At 43.0% G+C, this 21,013-nt stretch overlaps 1 protein-coding gene across 4 annotated transcripts in view; it reads right to left on the bottom strand.

The window, feature by feature from the left end:
* NFIA (nuclear factor I A) overlaps positions 1 to 21,013 on the bottom strand; it is a 340,770-nt gene that overhangs the window by 90,969 nt on the left and 228,788 nt on the right. For all 4 annotated transcript variants that reach the window (XM_032494423.1, XM_032494424.1, XM_032494425.1 and 1 more), the window contains 2 exons: positions 6,912 to 7,029; positions 797 to 924 (listed from right to left, as the gene is read on the bottom strand). In XM_032494423.1, coding sequence (XP_032350314.1) covers positions 797 to 924; positions 6,912 to 7,029 — 246 coding nt within the window. The remainder of the gene's footprint in view (positions 1 to 796; positions 925 to 6,911; positions 7,030 to 21,013) is intronic.

Genomic DNA, 21,013 nt, shown 5'->3' with positions numbered 1-21,013 from the left:
AAAGTTTCAAAAAGCTTCTGCTACCAGAATCATTCACATTACTCAAGACTCCAGAACCAAGACTAGACTACCCCAGGGGGTTAGAGTAGCCATCATTTGCTTAGTTCACTAAAGATGGACATAAAGATAGCTATTCCTTTTAAATAGAAAAAAGAATCATGATGAAATCCAGTAATAGGAAAGCATATTTAAAAGTCTCTTCCTTTAATAAAGATGCACGTACAAGCCACCGCACAGGGAACCCATTCTCCCTTTCTAATGTTATCAATGCAGTCGAAGGAGTTGATAGATTTTTATTTTGATTATTGTTTGTTTGTTTTAGGGGAAGGTAATTAAGTTTATTTGTGTATTTATTTATTTTAATTTTTTTTTTAATGGAGGTACTGGGGATTGAACTCAGGACCTTGTGCATGCTAAGCACACACACTACCACTGAGCTATACCTTCCCCTTATTTTGATTATTAAAAGGTAATTCAAAAAAAACCAAACCCAAAAGGCAGCTCGTATAAAACAAAAGCAAAGGTCAACAGAACGCTGGACTGCAGTGCAGGTGAAAATGTGTAAGAGGAGGAAATCCTACACACCATTCTCACCATCTTTCATCTCAGCTGAATGGCAGCCTTGTGCTGCCTCCCTTTCTTAAGAGCAGCTGTCAGATAGAAACACGTGTTCACAGGGAAAAAGTCAGAAAGTCCACGGCTCTGAGCTGGCCCCCTCCCTTCACACCCAGGCATGGGCGCGCACGCACATCCTAGACGGCACGGTGGCCGCCGCCCGGCCGCCCGCCCTGCTTACCTGGCTCCACTTCATGCCACCCGCTGGACTGACTCCCGCTCCCCGGGGAGCGCCCTTGGCCCGTGTAAAATGGCTCTTCACCAGGACTGTCCATTTCATCCTCCACAGACTTGAGGCGCTTTGTGGAGCTGGAATGACAAACGGGTACGTGTTTAAAAGCCATCCAAACCACCTTTCTCCTGGCTGACAGCAAGCCAAGGGAGGAAGCAACTGGACAACTCGGCGGCGTTCTAGGACTCTCTCTAGGCTCCTGCTCAGTCGGGTGAGTCACTGGATGTGGAACAAAATCTTGGGTCTGAGTTGCTCCAAGAGTCTGGGTTTGATTTTTATTGTCACTCAAGTTGCTGCCGCCGCCACATCCTGTTCCTTGTTCCTCTGAGGAACTGGTGGCTGGCTCCTGCCCCTGCCTCCACCTGGAAGAGCGGGTACAGTTTGTATCTCCTCAGGTGGTGGCTGGGCGTAGGCAATCAGCAGTGTCCCCACACATCCATTCAGCCCCTTCTCCCCAGGAAGGGGAGAAATCAGGGCGCATGGCCCTCGAAGGAGAGCCTGGGTTGCCATTTGTTTTTTTCCCACTTACATCTGTTCACTGAAAAAAATATTTCTTGCACAGTGACAACAGGCCAGGTACTGATCTAGGCACTAGAGATAAAACAGTGAGCAAAGGAGATAAAAACAGAAGCAAGGAGTACACTTCCTTGTCAGAACAGGGCACGTGGAAAAAAGAGTAACCCCGTGACTTTTATGCCCTTCCTCTACACAGAAACAACCAAAACAAAGTTCTATGCCGTCGGGGTGTGGAGTGTTTAGTTTTGGAGAGGTATGGTTGAGAAATATCCGGAATGTGTTCCATTTCCTTCAGTTAAAGGTCTGAATATTTTTCTCCCAACCTGAGTCTGCAGGAGTCACGAAATGCTACACGTTGCGAACGTCGTTCTAACTGTGCTCACTGATCGTCACTAACATACCAGTAGGGGCGGACTTCGTGCCTTGTTGGGAGATCCCTTCCTCACATGTCAGGGCACAGAATTTTAACATGTGTTCATTCATCAAACATTCACTGTGCACCTCCCCCACATGCCGAGTGCCATGCCTAACGCTGGGACACTGAAATGAATCAGACATAATCCCCTGTCTCTGCGGGGTTTACGAGCCCGTGGTTGAAGACAGAGAGGTGAACAAAATCATGCAAAAGAGAAACATAGGTATGATGATGCAACCACACAGACGTTACAGTGGGTTCCTCGATCGAGGAAGGAAACGAAACACTGGGGAGGTCACGAAAGGCTTCCCAGAGGAGACGGTTCCTGAGCTGCCTGTAAGAGGGAGTGTCAGGAGACAGGGCAGAAAGAAGGACAAGACAAGAGGCAGGCTGTTGCTCCACTCAGGCGGCCATTCTGGATTTGAAAATGTTGAATGACTTCTTTACCAACTGGCAAAGTGCCATGGTCTTAAGCCCCTTAAGTTTCCCCCAACCTTGCCACCTCATCTTTGCCCCAGGACAGCCTTATGATCCAGAACCTAAAGGGTTAAGGTGTGGCCCATCAGGGGCATTCCAGGACTCAGCACCGGGGCAGGACAGGGTCTGTCCTAACTGGTATGCTCATGTCACACGGGTCACCGGCTATTTTGAACACCACTCCAGGAGGAAGTACATTATCAGGCAGAAACAGCACCACGAGTGGAGTGTGACAGGCAGAGAACTGCCAGGTGTTTGCTGCTGCTGAAGTGGGAGGCGGGGCACAGCAAAAGAAGGGGGCGGAGGGTACGGAAGACACTGTGTGTCTGGACTTCATCCTACAAGCGGTGGAGACTCCCTGAAAAAGTCTAAATGGGGAGTGACACCAGCATCGTGTTTCAGAAAGGTCACTCTTGGCGGGGTGGGGCCTAGCTCAGGGGTAGAGTGCATGCCTAGCATGCACAAGGTCCTGGGCTCAAGCCCCAGCACCTCCATCAAATAAATAGATGAATAAACCAGATTACCTCACCCTGCCAAAAGAAAACAACCACAAAAAAACCCAGAAAGGTCACTCTGGTAGTTGTACAGATGATGGTTTTTGAAAAGCACAGGGAAAAGAAGGGGATGGAACCTAGAGGCAGGGAGAGAGCGAAGAGGCTACTGTAGCAATCCAAGTGAAAAAATGTGGAGGGCCCAATTTAAGGCACAAAATTCTAGTCCAGGCTTCTTGGCCTCTAAGTTCTAATTGTCATTAGAGCCAGACCACAGGAAAGCAACGTATTTGGAGCATGCTAGCTTAGCACCCAAAGGAAGAGCCTTTAATAGCTTATTTAATGTTCTTTGCTTGTCTTTGTTCAATGAAAAAGAGCCACTCAAAGAACTTTTCTGTGTTTTATGTAAAACTACATCTAACAGAAGTCTTTTATAAAAGGATATACACAAAAAACTTCTCCTAATACATGAAACCAGAAAAAAATACGGTTTCTGTAAATGAATTTCAATTGTTTCCTTTTATGAGTGCTTCCCCTTCTCGCCTTGGCAACCAGGAATCTCAGGGCTAAATGTAAGGCCTAACTCTTGGTTCATGTTCCTGATAGAACAATTTCTCTCATCTTTTCAAATGGTTTCTGGACTCTCTTTCTGTATTTAATATTACCTGTGGTGCTTTTAAATTGAAAGCCACTTAAAATAATTGGGGAAGTTGGGAGAATACAAATTGGGAACAAACTAAATGTTTCCCTTATGTTTCCGGGCAAATGAAAGGCAAGACCCACATATTCTGATAGGACTGTGAGCTCTGTGGGGAAAGACACTATTGGCTGCTTTGTTTTAAATCTCTAGTGCCTATCACAGTGTCTGCCTAACAGCAGATGCTCAAAAACTGCTGAATTGGGCTCTAGATTTAGAAACAGTCATGTGAGTACTCACGACAAGGGTTTGCCCAATGAGATCCCACCCAAAAGGCCAACAAATCGCCCATCATTCTCCTATTATTGATATTTTTCTGAGTTTCTCAAGCTTTCGATTTCCCCAGTGTCCTCTAATAAAGTGCAAATCCCCCTACAGTTATTAAATCCTAAAGGTGGAAGGGTCTGTAGATGTTATTAGCTGACCTCTGAGTCTGAAAGCAAGGATTGTCAGGGGTTGATGCAGGACCCATGTTCCCAGGATGGAGACCCAGGCTGGAGGAGAGAGAAAGATCCAGGAGTGAAGAAAGAGGTGCCAGGAGGGGCGGGTGGAGGGCTTCCAACACAAAGTTTACGGACTTCACAGACTTGACAGTTGGTTTATCTTGATGAAGTTCTTTGGGATAAAAAAGTACATTTTATCCCAATTTTTACACTACCCCTTCTATGATTTTGGAGGTGTTTACTATGAAGGGACAGAACCTACAGTTAATGCCTATCAATCTTCTTTATTTTTTAACATTTAGAAATGAGTCGGTCATTAATTTTGGTTTCTTGCTGTTGACTTTCTAACACACTGATTCTATTCTCCCAGAAACATTTGAAGAACACAGGAAAAGTACCAGTAAAGATCTGTACACAAGAGGGAGGACAAATACCCCTCTGAGCAGTGACACACCATCTCTTCTTGTGTGTGGAATTTGTTCTTTTGTTCCTAGCAATTCAACCCAGAAATTAAGGTAAGACCATGACCTTCATTCCAAATATTTGCTGAATTCCTACTATGTGCAAAGCCTAGAATCCACAAAACTGTAAAATGCCTCTTTCCTGAGCGTTCCTACTATCTGAACTGAAAATTCCCGTTTTCTTGTCAGTCTCTACTGAGAGATTTCAAAGCTCCTATTACCTGACTTTACTTCCACAGTGCCTAGGACAATATCCCTGGGACTTAATAAATATTTGTAGCTGAGCTGGAAGAGCTAGACACTGTCCTCTAAGGGACGTAGAGATGGGGAGGCAGGACCAGTACAGACATCAAAGATAATAATAATCATTCAAGACTTGCAAATGCTAAGTGTCCGGGAAAAGTAGAGATGCCTGATTTTCCTTTCTGGGGGCTTCCTGTTCTGTTGTTTCCTTACTGAAAGAGTGAGCCCCATTCCTCAGAGGAGTCAGTGTGAAAATAGCATGGTTTTAAAGTTCCAACAGACCTGAGTCTGAGTGTAGACTCTGCTATTTACTTGGTCTGTGACCCTGGGTGAGTTGCTTAACTTCTCTGAGCTCTGGGCTGACCCACTGTTACAAGGCTGTATCGTAATATTAACTCCTATCAGGCATGCAAAGCACCTAATACAGTGCCTGCCACAAAGCAGGTGACCAATTAATATTGGCACAGCATGAACAAATATTGATTGGTGGATGAACTTTTCTATATGTAAATCGGGGGTAGTCTTCTGGGCACATTTCCTAAACTGTACACAGCTAATTCTGCTGGGTCTATAGATTTAAAGAATAATTTTAAAAGAATCATCTTAGGAGAGCCTAATGAGAGCAAAACAAACATATTACCAGGTTATTAACTTCTGATGCTGTTTATAATTAGCTCCTTATCAGGGTGAGTTATGTGCGGAATATGGGAATGACACGAGCCTTTTAAATAACATTAAAAACCACATTTCCACATAGAGAGTCATGACCGAAAAAACAACAAAACAGCTGGAGAAGTCGAGAAGATGTTTGGGATGTCCATGGCACATGAGCAGCACACGTATGAAAAACAAACAGCCCACCAACTTTTATATTAATCACTGACCACAAGTACTTGTAAAGCTTTTTCATGCTGACTGAGTGTAGTGACAGTGTTTCTTCCATCAGCAAACACTCAAAATCTTCAAAATGTATTAACACCCAAATGTGTTTTCACGGTCTTGTTCTTTTTATTATAAATGGGTTTTTTTGGTGGTTTTTTTTGTTTGTTTGCTTTTTTCGACTGGAAACTTTTTTTTTCTTCCTGGAGGAGCTGATGCCACAGTGAACTAAGGGGAACGTTTAAACAACATGAAAGATGATGGTAGGATTTGGTGGTTATGTTTAGGGAATGACCGTATTTCTTTAACTGTCTTCAAGGTATTGATGATGACTAAGCTGGTTTTTTTTTTAAAGTAATGATAGTTAAAACATATGAAGTCAAGGTAAGAATGAGTCTCTCCCAAGGAAAATTTCTATCATCTGGCCATTGTTTGAAATCCTAAAACTCCGGCACTTGCTTTAGGAGGAATATACCTTCGTCAAACGTTTTTCTGCAAAGTACACAAACATTAAAGATTGTTCTGCACCATTCTTTTCTTTGTTGTCACAGTCCAGTGCTAAAGCCAATTTGTAAAAGAATACTGTGGGTTTAATGCCTAATCCTTTCCCCTCTGGTACAGGTTATCTAGAGACAACACGATCTTGCAAAATGCTTCATTTTGATTTTGGCTTTGTGACCTCAAGGGAATCAAGAACCCTGGAATCATTATCTGGTTGTGTTCTTTGAGCTTTGCTTTTTTAAAGGTCTCCCATGCAGCAGTGTTTCTGATCTGGCCCCACGCTGCTGTCGGACTGCAGTCGCTTTTATAGCCTCATACCAGGATAGCAAGTAGGTTTCATCTCTCAGGGCACCTCCAGTAGACTGGATTTTGAGACCTTTTAGGGCTCAGTAGGAAAAGAGCTGGGACTAAGTGGTAATTAATGTCTGCTGTGGGCATGCGGACTGGGCTGATGTCACCAGTGTCAACTTTCTGCAAAACAAGCCAAAACACACACCCTTTCCCCTAGTAGAGCTTTGCCCTTAATTTCCGGAGAACATGCTGTGTTCATCACCTATCCTTCTCCGGCCTTTGCTCGTGTCTTCACCCCGCCCAGAATGCCATGCCTTCACCTTCCATCTCGCCAGCCCTCACCACCGCTTACAGCTTACGGCTCAGCACAAGTCATTCTTTTTGGATAAAGCTTTCTTTAACTATTTTCAGCCTGTGTCACACAATTTTTTACTGACTGGGGGGTGTGTGTGTGTGTGTGTATACACATATGCATGCTGCATGTGTGTTTGCTTTCTCTCTCCAGTGAGACTGAAAATCTGTTGGGGCTGAACCCACTTCTAAGTGTCTTCTGCTACTATAGGCACACTGCTAAGTGTCTAACAGGCCCAGGGTTAGTCAAGGTGTATAACTACGCAGCATGACCTCTTTAAGAGCCACCCATCAATTACCTGGTAGAGGATGTGCTGGGTAAAGACCTCCTCATTGCTCCCGGACTCATGCTGTAGTATGAAGAACTTTCTAAATCTGAGAGAGAAAAATTTGGGCCAGTTCCTGCAGCTATTGGTGCTGGAATTAAAAGAAGAAGAAGAAGAAGAAACATCAGGTTAAGTTCTGTGAATAAAAGAACAGTGAGAGCATATTTCAGAGTTGCATTAAACACGTTTCATTTTCCAATTTATGTGGCAAGTTTCTCCAAAATACCCAGTAACGAACTCTGACCTTAAAACAATATTGACAATAAAAATCACCTACATCAGAAGGACATATTTTAAAATAATGCACCTTTCATGGTTTCTCTTTTTTGTAATGGTAAATTGTCACCAAGGCTGCAACATTCCTGGATGCTTGAGGCAAAAAAGACCTCCACCTTTTGGTCTGAAACTTTTCTTGAATGACCAACCAGAACACTCCCCGGGATTTTCCAACTTTATCTGATCCCGACAGCTTCCATTCATCTGTATTTTAGAATTAGTTCTGAACTGCAAATTCATCTTTCTAGGCTACCTAATCCCAATTTCTTACGATGAGAAATGTGTGATTTCTCCTTACTCCAAAGCACCTCAGCACCCTGCATACATCATCGCTTTAAAATTTGTCCCACCTTCTAATTTAAGGCAGGGTTCTCAAATCACGGTCCCTGAGCCATAGTTTTTGTAGGTAAAGTTGTACTCGAGTAGCCACACCCCTTCATTTACATCTTGTCTCTGCTTCCACACTACTACGGGAGCAGAGACAAGCAGCTGTGACAGGGACCATATGGTTCACAAAGCAGAAAACAGTTATATAGAAGGATTTGCCGGCCTCTGATTTAAGGGATGGTTAAAAATAACTTTAACTACATGTGATTTTCAGAGCTGACCTTTGCACGAGATGTGATTCTCTGTACTTTTTATGTCCTGGAGCCTCTGGAGAGACCTTGTTTACAGGAGGAGCTTAATAAATATTTTTGAATGAATAAATAACATCTATCAATCTTAGGAAATAATTCTGGGTAAAATTAGTGGTGCAACTATATAAGTGTAAATAATCTGCTCTTTTGAAAGACTATACAAAGGGGGGAGCAACAGATGCATATTTTACTGCAGTGAGGCATTAGTTTGAGAGTTTTAAGCCCATATAAGTGGATATCTAAATAAATTAAGTAGAGGCTCATCTCCATAAGAAGAAAGGATAATTAGAAAAATCATGAACCAGGGACTTTCATTCTTCCAACAAATGATTACTGAGAGTCTGCTAGTGCCAAAAATTGTGCTGTGTAAGGAAGGCACTTAGATGAATGACATGGTCCCTACCCTGAAGCAGCTCTCAAGGGTTAGGCTGACAGGTTAATTTCAATACAGTCTGATAAGCCCTTTGCTAGAGTTATTCCTAAATTGATATGCCGCACAGAAGCGGTTACCTAGCCCAGCTGAGGGATAAGAGGTTCAAGGGAGTAAAAAGGCCTCGGCAAATGTGATGTCTGGGAAGAATGTTAAAAGGACATGTAGGAATTACCCAACTGAGAGGGATGGAGGTATTCTAGGTAGAGGGAACAGCATTTATAATGGTGAGGGAACAGCATTTATAAAGGTAAGAGAACATGAAATGTGGACTGGATTTCTGATAACGTGGTATGATGTAGTATACAACATATGGGGGAAGTAGGAGATTTAAAGTCAGGTCACGAAGGGTCACATAGGTTCGAGGCACATGAATTTGCATTCAGCAGATTCCCAAGTTTATAAGCTACTAAAGCACTTATCACACTCCACTATATATTCCCAAGTTTATAAGCTACTAAAGCACTTATCACACTCCACTATATATTCCCAAGTTTATAAGCTACTAAAGCACTTATCACACTCCACTATAACTGGGGACTGCTGGGGTTACATCACCGGCATCTGACACCAGGAGGCAGTCAGTAAGCATTGGTAAAATGGAACTGATTGTTCATCAAAGGAGAATCAACAAAGTGTAGGAATGCTATCATCAAATTTGCATTTATAAGCGAGACACACCACCTGTCAAGAGGGTAGGTATGGTTTGGGGAGTGGTGGCAGTTGAAGAGTATTATCAGTAAAACCATGGAGGCCAGTGGAGTCATTTAAATAAGAGAAGATGGGGGTGTGGTCTAAATTCAAGGGATAGAAAGGAGGAGCCTGGTGATAGCTATTTGGGAGTGAGAATTGAGAAAATGTATTGACTTCTTGCGTGTGGTAATAATGGAAGAGGAGGGGCATGGGCTAATTCCCAGGATGACTGCTTGGGAAACTGGGCGAATTGTGAAACCATCATAAAACTGAGGAATCAAGAAAAAGTATGCGGGGACACAGCAATGTCTAAAACAAACACTCAGTTGTCTGAACCTTAATCACAGCCATCACTATATAAAAACAGTCACTGCTAAGAAAGAGAAGACTCTGAAATTCACATATACCTTTTGAAATTCAAACACATCTCTCACTCATGGGCTCTGATGAAGGCCTTTACTTCAAAAACAAACGGTTTGGCTTGACAGTCAGTGTAAACAGAGTTCTCATTAATAATTTTGCTAGTTGTTCCCTAACTTTTTATATTAAGTTTATTAGCCTAATTTCCCCCTTTGATTTCATAACACCTAATGTATGAAACAGGCCATGGGTCAACTGTGGGCCTGGATCGACCATTATCCCTCTTAGCAGCCTGGCATATAATTAGTCCTAATGTCTGTGCCTTCATGGAGCTCAGAGTCACACCTCTCGTCAACGAGAGGAAAGGGAAAGGCTAGCCGGTGTCATGGGTCTGGCTTTAGATTTTCTTCACAAGTTTCGGGATGGAACACGATGGAAACTGCATGACCCCACCCTCCCTCTTGGAAGGGAAGACACAGCAAGACGCGAGGAGATGGACTTGGCTGGACTGAGAGAAGTCTGCGGCCTTTGGCCTAGTGGTGAACATCCAGCTGCTCTTACGTTGAGCGCTTTATCGTGCTTTACCCTGGAAAATGCCTTTCACCTTGCTTATATTTTTTAAATACCCAGGGAGCCAGAATAGGCGAAGGAAGAAAAATACATGTGTGCATGCGGGGAGCCCACCTCTCAGAGAGAATAAAAAAATAATCACGCTCACAGAAACGCTCCTTAGCTTGCCCGTGCACTTCCTTCCCGTGAGCCACCTAGTCCACTGGCACTGCGACCTCAGCAGCAGATCTGGCCTGGCAGCCAGCGTGGGATGCTTCCCACCATGTCTGCTGGCTTTCTGGTGAGTCACACTAGGGCTTGGCAAGCTGATTGTGTGTCTTGAATTTTAAAACCCCACTGAATTCCTGATGTGAGAATGGGTTTCACACCTGGGTTAAATAATCCTAAGAACACACAGATCCAAATTCTGCCGCCTTCAAAAGAGTCTGCTAGGAAACACCGCCCGGGACTGTCTGCGTGTACGTTTCGTGCGAATGTCAGCTTAGAGGAGTGGATTTGGGTTCAGGGATGCTGTGACAGCCAAAGGGGAAGCCTCCTATCTGAGGGTAGGCGTCATAGCAAAGAGTCCTAGCAGTGGGTTGGGTATGCCCAGTGGCTCAAATCTGGAGAACAGGAAGAAGCCTCAATAGGTAACTAAGAACCCAAAAGGCGGGCTTCAGCAGGCTTTTCTCAGTCCTGTGGAGCCGTGTTTTAAAAAGCACTTTATTTGTTATATCTAACTTAAGCCTCAAAACAATCTTTTCAGGAAAGTACATCTTCGAGGTAAGGAGAACTAAGCCCCGGAATGAGATTAAATCATTCGTCCTCGATCACAGAATGGAGAGAAAGGGGGAGAGCCAGGGTTAAAATCCAAGGACGTCTGACCTCAAAACCTGTGCTTTTTCCAGCGCAGCACCCTGACTTTCACGTACAATATTGGCCTTCAACTTGAGATGATAAAAAGGTATACAGGACTTCTGTCCCCGTAGGGTTTACAGTCTTGCAGAATCATAAAGTCATACCTGAATATCTAATGCAATGCTGCGTGTGTTCAATCTCACAGGAGAAATGCAAAGAATGTGTTAGGAAAGTTCAAAGGAGTAATAGATCCCACAGGCTTGTGGGATCAGAAAAAGGGTTGACTCCAGGCAGAGTGGGTGCTTAAGCTGAGCCTTCAAGGTTGGTTAGGATTTAAAGGGGCACAGAAAGAAAAGAGGAGAGAGTTTCTAAGCAAATGACAGAGTATGTATGTAAGCCTGGGGGTATGAGGGAAGTGAGAGATCTGCGGAGTCCAGGACAGTTTCTTTCTTTCTTTTTTTTTTAATGTTTTATTTATTTTATATATATATATGTGTGTGTAGAATACACACATATATATATACACACACACATATATATATATATATATATTTTTTTTTTTTTTGGCAGGGGGGAGGTAATCAGGCTTGTTTATTTTCAGAGGAAGTTCTGGGGATTGAACCCAGGACCTCGTGCATGCTAAGCATGCGCTCTACCACTTGAGCTATACCCTCCCCCCAAAGGACGGCTACTGAGTAGGGGGGTGAGCACTGCTGAATCTGAGGAATGTTAATATGACGACAGCATACGGAATGCATGAAAGGGGACTGAGACCCTGGGGGTGGGGAAATCAGTTGGTAGTTAATTCAGGAGCCCTGGTGAGAGGGAACGGAGGCCTAAACCACACTGTCAAGGAAGACAACAGAATTTTCACAATGTGCATCTGTCACCTCTTCCAGGATAGTAAACAGGTACGAAAGATATGTTTCTAATTATACACTGTGAAAGGGCATAAATAAGCAAATGATCACATTATTCTAATGGATATTAAATATCAAAAAGATGTACATAGCAAAATGTGCCTCTGGGCTAATAATGGTATTACGTCCCTTTTGCAAATTAGGGAAATAAAAGTTGTCAAGGGTTAAATGACTTGTCCAGTGCCTGCCTAGGTTGTCACGTTGGGCTTCTGAGGCTATGACTAACTGCCTGCTGGTGTGTTACAGAGATTACTTAGCCACTGCCAATCCAAGGTGGGGATGTCAAGAAAGGAGGGGACCAACCACAACACTTCCTGTCTGTGCCGTAGACAGTGAGACCTGATTTTTCTCCCTTTGTACTTTATCATAGGCTTTATCATTCTTTAGTGATCTCAGACATAAGATTTCCTACCCAGCTAGATTTACTGCAATTTGAGCTCTGTAAAGATAGCCGTCCCAGGGCTTAGAAAAAATGCTGGCCAGGGCCTGGGAGAGAGTGTTTAGAGTCCAGCCCTGCCAATAACCACCTGTGGAATTTGGTTAAGTCACTTAAACTCTTTGGACCTCATAATTCTAATAACAATTATGATAAAAATGAAAACTCACCACCACCACCACCATCACTGCAACGGCCATCACCATCACAACAACGAGGACTAACATTTCTTAAGCATCACTGATGGACAGATCCAGGCTAAGAGCTTTAAGGACCTCATCCTTGAACACCTGGAGGAAGGAATGACTGAGCCACGAGGAGGTTTAGCACCTTTCCCAGACTGTGAAGTCAAAGGGTTATACCAGATGGCCTCTAACCCTGCAGATCCCACAGCCTCTCACATGTTCCCAAACAGCTGATGATCCATAAATATGTTTTGAAGAAGAGTAAACAGTTACCTTCTCCATTTGCACCTCCTCCTCCAAACCTTAAGCAACGCAAGAATGACACTTAGAACCCTGTAATTACACGTCAGTAGTGAGAACTGGCTCCCTGCCTTTCTTAAGCAGTTCTGTGACCACTCCAACTTGAAGTCTTTGTGGACTTGGTTCCACTGAGGAGTTTTTCTCAAAAGGTTAACTTAAGATGTCTCTTAAGATGGTACTTCTAAGTCATTCATCCCCCTCCGCCCGCCCTTCTTTTCCTGTCATGAGTAGAATGTAGTCTTGGTGTCATTTCTTAATAAATGGTTTGCTATTAAGGAATCATTACAGTAATGTGGGCTATTGGAAAAAAGGGGTTACTTTAGTAGCCAACCCTCTTAATGACCTGCTCTTCTGTACACATTAGTAGTTGGATAAGGTTGTGGTTATTGAACTTCTGCCATCCACCAGAGACAACCTGCTCGGGCTTGCATTGTTGGAAAGAGGATGATGGAAAAAAAAATTTCTATCCAAAATTTCAAACTGCTCTGCCTGGGAGATGACAGCACACTGAGTTTACAACGGGTGCAAAGGGAATCAGCGGGGAGCATGAACTAAATGACCTGTGTGGCCAGCCTCAGGTTAACGGCACCCAGTCTCTAAGAGGCTGTGTCCAGTGGAATCCAATAAATATTTATGGAGCAACTTTAATGTGCCAGGCGCTGCCCCTGATGCTTGAGAGCCATCAGTGGACAAGATGTACAAACACCCTGGCCCTCGTGAGGCTTACATTTTAGAGGTTAACAGTCATAGCTGCCCCTTCCTCAAATTTGCATGGCAACTAAAGAAGATGGAATAATGGAATAGGGACCCCCCCCCCAACAGAAAGATTATCAGGGTTTACTACCCCATTTCCAACTAGTAAAATAACTATTAAAAAAAAAAGAGGGAGAGAGGTCTGTTTCTCTCCAGCTTACATAATCTCACACATGCACTGAGACTTCGGGAACTTGTACTTTAAGACCGGGCAGGGGGTGGAGGCGGGGAGGAGGGAGTCCAACAGCAGCACACAGCTCTATGGGGCCAGCACAATTTAGTGTTGTTCTGCATTCTAGTGGCAAAGATCTTGTAAGAAAGTCCATGTCACTGGCACAAAAGGAGTGAACATGGGAAAATACTTGTTCTTCTTTCTATCAAAGGCGCAGTTGTAAATGCACAATGCTACGAAAACTCAAGCAAATCTGGAATCATCGTTAAAGGGAATTAACTTGGAAGGTAATTTACGGCAAGAAAATTCAACTCCTTTGTTATCTTCCTTTTACCATAATATGCTTCCTGAACACTGCCTATGAGAGAGGGCTTTTAGAAAGAAAAAAATAAGTATAGTAAAATTAACTCATTTTATCAATTTGTGCTCTCAGCCAGAGTTTCCTGACTGTGGCTATGAGGGGCTGTAAAACTGATGAATTTGCATGGAAAAAGAAACCAGTGTAAGTAATTTGTGTAAGAGGGAACAGGGACATAGACTGCTATAACTCAGACACCCTGCAGATAGCAGACTGCTGCAGCGTGAGCAGTTATGGGTTAGAAAAATGACCACACTGCAGTCAGTCTGACTTGAATGGAAATCAATCCTAAAGGTACTTTCTCTGCTGCTTCTATGCCACGGTCTTCGGCGACTCCTTTGCCAAGCAGATTTCTGGTCTGTAAACCGTGTGCTGATCTCCTTTCCCGCCCTTCCTTTCTGAAAGGTCTGACCCAATGCAGGCAGGCTAGGAGTATGTTTTTCCAGAATGGGACACAAAAGAAAGGCACTGAACTAAAGCAAGGGTTTCCCTCTATGTGAAAATGAACTCCCCTGTTACTAGAAGACTGAAGCAACGCTTTTCATGAAATGTAGTATTAGGTGCGAAAAGCCAGCAGAATTTTTAACCCCGTCAAAGGCATCTGCTAACATCTTCACACACTCACGTTTGGAGGACACAGGGTGAGGAAAATGCGTGTTTCTGGTGGCAGAGGAGGTAAATAGAAGAATTTTTATTTCTAAAAAATGCTTTCCTTTTACTAAAGTAGGAACCATTCACTGATACCCTCTTTCTCCCCACTCTGACCTTTGAAGATGGTTTATCTCTGATAGATAGTTATTGTGAGTTCAACTTGTAAATAAAGTGCATTCATTCCGGCACTTTATTGCCATAAAGCCCAGTCCTGGATCTCAATAAACTTACATATCTACTCCATAAAGGAAGGAACTGTCTCCTTACTTCTGTATTCTCCTCAGCACACAGTGAAGAATGCTTCACATATTACACATGCAGCAAAAATTTACTGTATTGAACCAAGATGATACGAGCTTATTAATGAAAAATGGCAAAGAACTAAGTATTTATATTTATATTTATTTATTAGATATGTTAGATATTAAATATATTATATATTTATATTCACTATATTTATCGAGCATTTAGTATGTGCCTGTCAATGGGACAGGTGTTCTACCTGAATTACCTCATTTCATCCTTGCGTGGGGACATGGAATGCGTATTTCTATTATTCTTATTTACAAGTGAGAAAGTGAGCTGTGAGGGTAAGTAAGACCATTAGGATCACACAGCTAACCCTGTGACAGACGTCTGTAGACACCTGCCTGAAGAAACAGATGAAAACACATTTCTAGTCTTTCCTTCATCATGGGTTACTGGGGAGATGAATTCAATATGATTTAAATAGAAAAAAAATTTATCACCAATCACTTAACTGGCCAAAAGTCTATTTCAGCATCCTCCTTCTCACTTCTTTGTTTTCATAGGTCTTTAGAGTTTCGAGTGTCAGGCAGAGTGTCACTGGATGAAGGGCCTGACACCTGGTCCAGCAGAGCAACCCACGGCGGGGTGAGCAGTGCCAACGGACCTCCTGCATTAGTGGCTTATGCCTTTGAGACTGAAATTGATTTTCTGCATTTTACAGCATCATCTCGTCTTAGCGTTTGGTTGAGGTCAAAAGTGGTACCCGTTTAGTATCTGATACAGCTTCAGCCATGGGATTAAGTCTTCCCTGACAGAGGATGGATTTGATGGCCTAAGAGGTCTTTTCACCACAGTGATCTATAAACTGGGGAAGGGCTTCTACCCTGAAGCCCCTTAATCAAGAGTGCGCTGGGACTATCGGACCATGAGCTAGTAGGAAACCAAACTGTGTCAACAGAGTCCCATCCCAACAACCTACAAATCCAGTTGTCTACAGTAACAGTTCTCATTAATTTCACCAAGAACTGTTTGATTTTCTTCCTCCCCCGTATATTGAAAAATCCTGGGTGCTAATTTGCACTCATATCAATCACATACTGGATTAACTCTCTTCTAGTAGTTGACCTAATATGTGGCTTTGCTGAGTGTGAACCCTACCATTCTCGTCCTACACATGCCTACAGGGTCATCAGCAATAGTCTTTGTAACCCGCAAGACTTAGCTAGGACAATATATTCCAGCCAGAATCTCAGTAATATCTGCAGTATTACTGTGGGGCAGGACAGGATTTCTGTCAGGTTTTTGGAAACCCACCCCCCCAAAAAAATGTCTTTTAGTTTCCCAGTGCTACCTATTGGGTATGAATATCTGTTCTTTAAAAATTGAGGCTTATGAGTACATAAATAAAGATTTACTAAAAACCACATTGGCAGTAATGACCTTCAGCATGATGGAATTTTTATGTCTATAATTTAAGAGAAAGAAAACAATTTCAAATACTCTAGAACTAAAAACTTAAAACAAAAAAACCTCTGAAAAAATAACCACTGTGTGGCTGGCCACTTAAAAAGTTGTTAACGTGTCAGTGTTGAAGTGAGAATTTTAAAACATCTTGTTACCCATTAGATACTGTGGAAGAGAAATTTCCAGAAAGATGCAGAAGCATAGGCTTTAGCTGCAAACTTGAGGAATAAGAATTTTCTGGCTTCCTAAAGCAGATGAATTAGATCTAGTATTGGCACACTCTTATTCTATCGGAACTACTAACTCTGAAGGGGCCACTGGAATGGTCCTTCTAGTAAACTGATTTTTTAGGGCCTGAATTCTAAAATCAGTCCTTCTTAATGTATACACACACACACACACACACACACACTCAGCACATAGAGACACAGACACATTTTTAATAAATTTGCTGATAGCGTGGTCAGCTCAAGGATCAGCTCTCAGTCAAAGATGAGGGATGGAGGCTTTGCTCAGTAGTAATCACAGTAATTCCCAGGGTTGAGCACCTACTACATGCCAGACACTTGACACATTCTCCCTTCACCCTTGAAACACTCCTGCAAGCTGTTTCTATCTCCAGCACTCAGACTTAGATCCAGCACACAACTGATATTTAAGAAATCTCTGCTGATCAAATAAATGATGGTTATCAGTCAGGAGAACACAGCTGAGAGGGGTTAAATATTGCCTGAAGTCATGGCAGAGCCGGATGCCCAAGTCTATTTCCTGAACTGTTTTATGACACCATGATGCCATCTTAGATATAGAGTTTATATATTATACACAGAAAGAATTATCCAGAAAAGATGAGAAACAGATGAATATATAAAAAGAGATCATGACAACAAAAGAGTATGTACATCAAGGTGTTATATGGTTTTCTTCTCTCTGAGTCAAATCTTTACATAAAAAAATGAACATAAAAATGTTCACAGTCTGGTAAATTCAGCAGGGGATTCAGCTAAGAAAAGAAAACCAGAGGCCATCTAAATCTTGCCATGAGAACCCTCACTGCCAGCTCTAACCAGGGAGGCTGTAGGAGAAACAGAAAGGGCGGGACCTTCATGCACAGCATTGACTAATGGTTCTCCTGACGTCGTAAGCTCGTTCTGACCGTAGCTCCAATTGCAGCAGACATGGTGGTCAAAACACCACTGCCAGCGCACTCGCCAGACACAAGGCATACGCACATTTCAACTGACAGGTAAGCGTGGGGACACCTTTTACTTTCCGTGGCTCTTTCTCTAGTGGGTGACGAGAAGAGGACGGAAAAAATGTCACGTTTGGCCACACATACTGGGAGCCGGGATTCAGAAGAAACAGTAGTTTGACGAGCATTTCCTACTGCTGCCAGTTCATTCCATTTGTTGCCAGCTTTACTGCCCAAATATTCACCCCAAATATGTCAAGAAAATTAAAAGAAAAAAAATTATATAACAGAACATCCTTCTGAACTAATTCAATTTCGGTATTTATTTTGAAAATTTATTGAATTATAGTAGAGGAAACCCACTAACTGAAGCCAGCCAGACTGATATTTTTCTTCCTAAGAGTATGGCAGTATTTATTATTTTCTCTCTCTGAGGGGTTGATTAAAACTAGAAAATAAAACATCTGCAATGTCATAATATATTTAGAATAAGGTGGCTTAGACAGGCAAAGTGAAAGAATACATAGGGCCAATCAGTACGTCCTAGTCCACAACGTGACAGATTTCTCTGGCAAAGCTGCATTTTGGAGCCAGGCATTATGATTTTTTTTTGTAGAGGGATTCCTACTGTTTTGTCTACCACACACCGTACCCTCTCGCTGGCAGAGGTGCCGCTGACTTCCCCAGACAGAAAATGTGTGATGTTCATTTTAAAATTACTACTGGAGCCCACTATTGACCATCTAATTATGCCGAGTTCCATTTATAAACATAGCTAACCACTAAGTTTATGGAGACTTTTTGTGCTGCTTTAATAGGATATTGATCGAGAGCAGAGTTTGAGTGGACTGCCATTGAATTGTGTAATGGCAAACAGAAGGCAAGGTCACAGCCACTGTTCATGTAGGGCTGCAGTCTATTTTTTTAATTATAATCTTTTTGTTTCTTCCTTTAATGCTCAAGCCCAAATGGTTTCTTTCGAAAGAAGAGTTCGGTCAAGAACGTAACCTTATTTTGAAAAATAATCTCCACGCCACTATCCGAGGTGAACCATCAGGCCACTGGTTCAGAAACGCAAGTTTGCGATCTCTTCCACATTAACAAAGATCTAAGTCCCGCAACTATCTAAATGGCACCCCAAAGGACTGGGACACCCGGGATCTCTCAGCCTCGACCACTTTCCTCGTGAGTCCTTCTTTGCAAGAGCATTTTGTCACTTTCAAGCTTGGGCTCGCTCCTAACAAAGAGCTTCTTGGTCTCCTTATTGCACCTTGGAGCTGAGTTAGTTCTGTTCTAGGAGCCCCATCGTGTCTGGTTAGAGCACAGCCAATAGTTCCCACTAAACTGCTGGCCTGAAAATCCAAGGGTGTGGAAATAGGTCCCCCAAGGCCCACAAAGGACCTGGAGACCTAAAAATGAAGTTCAAAAATGAACTGCAACTTGGGTCTTCAGGTTGCTTCCGGTGTGAGAATACACGAAGCGCGCATACTTCTAAGGCAGCAAACAGCCACTAGGGTGCCACCTCATGCCAGGCTGAGGCTATGCTGGGCTCCATTCACTCCCACTCTCCATTGACAAACAACTCGGGAATCCTGTAGCCACCCGGCAGCCTCACTTTGTGGCAGAGCCAGGACAATTCAGCTGCTGGATTTTAATAGATTCTGCAGCAACGCACCAGGAACCCAAAATCAGTCTGGGTAACTGAGAGTGGTTTTCACACCCAAAGACTCTAAGGCTGGCCACAGTGCACTGAGAACCCTGGCTTTTCAAAATTCCAGGGCCATGAAGTCATCCCCAGCCACGAAGTTTACTTAACCCTTGCAGCCGGCTCGGGTGTACAAACCGCTAGCTAGAAAATTAGAGCCCGCCAGGCCGGAGTCACAATGGCCTGTGTGTATTTGCGGTTTTCCTCTTTCCCAGTGAAGTATTTAAGGTTTCAGAGTCACTCCACCAACTTCAAGTCAAAGAGTCAGCACTTTAGAAGGAAATGGGCAGAAGTAGTGGATTTTTTTTGGGGGGGGGGGAGGATTTTTCTGGGTTCATACCAGGAGGGGTATTTGACAGCCTCGAAGTACGCACTTTGAGGAAAACACTGGTGCAAAATAAACAAGGGTGGGTGCTGACAGAGAGCCATCTAGGCAGCATCCTTTAGCAGCCAGGAGAGCGAGCTCTCTGGGAAGCCAGGAGAGCGACTTCACGGGAAAGGGGCCCATCTGAAAATGCTCCTAGAAGGCTTTGTTTGAAAATGCAGCATCACGTAGGAGCCATTTCAACAGATGGTTCCTGTCTCTCTCCTCACAGTATTATGCTAAAACAACTTTCGTGATTCTGAACCTCATTGTTAGCACTTGTAAACCCCCTCCCCCAGAGCAGGGAAGACTTCTCTCTTTCTCTCTGGCCCTGTATCTAGGGCTCTGTATTTCGCTCTCTCTCCCCCGGAACAAAGTAATAAATAACTGGAACGACTTTCAGATGGTCCCAGCACAGGGGAAGAAAGACAGGAGGAGCACAGGCAGACACATACGTTTACGCTATGGTACTCCCTCTGCTGCTAAGAGAGACCACTCTCCTTTTTCGCCTTTCATGGACTCTAGATGATGCAAAAAAAAATAAATAAATAAATAAATAAATGGTAGGTAGGCAGGAGGCAAGGGTGAGACGGGAATTGGTGGGAGACACAGCAGGAGCCCCTGATGCCAATAGCCCCGTGCATCTGAGCAGGATAAATTAATGTCAAGCAACCTTGTCGCCTCAGCCCTCACCTCTGAACGTGTGAGGTTAAGCCAGCAGCTTTCTCTTGAGCTTCTCTGCCACTGTTACCCTGTAGTAACACAATTGTAACAACAAACTTAGCACATAAGTTATTTCAGTGAATCCTCAGGAGGAAATACTGAAATAGCATCTCCCTCTTCTATTAAATTTAAAAGGAGGAAAACTAAGAACAGAAACTAACTGGAAACCTGGGGAAAGTAAATACTTATATTAGCAAATTTAAAAACTGAATTCGGAAGATCCAGAAAGAGGGAAAAATTTCAAGCTAAGGCCATCATTCGTGTGAAATTTCTGGGCCACCTACGTGGTCACAGGTGTGACTGGGGGGACTAGGCGGGGCTGAGATAGGAGGACGTTAAGAAGAAATCTGTAACGCAGTGGAAGAAATTCTAAGGCACCGAGGCCATTAGAAACATTCAGGTAAAAGACTAAACTATAGAACAAGTAAAAAGATCACTGGTTGAGGGAATAGGAAGATGACTAGTTAGAGCACAGGTGATTTTTAAGGAAGTGAGGCTATTCCATATGATACTGTAATAATGGACACCTCTGTGAAAACTCACAGAACGTACAATGCAAAGAATGAACCCTAATGTAAACTACAGACTTCAGTCAATAATAATGTATCACTATCAGCTCCTCAACTGTAAGAAATGTACCACACTAACAAAAGATGTTAATAATAGGAGCAACTATTGAGTGGGGTGACGGGGAGAGAAGGTAATATTGACATTCTGTACTTTCTGTTAATCTAAAACTATAAACCTAAATTTCTCTAAAAAATAAAGTCTACTCGTTAAAAAAAATCAAACTTAAAAA

This window comes from Camelus ferus, chromosome 13 (assembly GCF_009834535.1).
Source record: "Camelus ferus isolate YT-003-E chromosome 13, BCGSAC_Cfer_1.0, whole genome shotgun sequence".
NCBI classification, from domain to species: domain Eukaryota; kingdom Metazoa; phylum Chordata; class Mammalia; order Artiodactyla; family Camelidae; genus Camelus; species Camelus ferus.
Note: the sequence above shows the minus strand (reverse complement) of the source record. Positions and strands in the feature narration are given on the sequence as shown.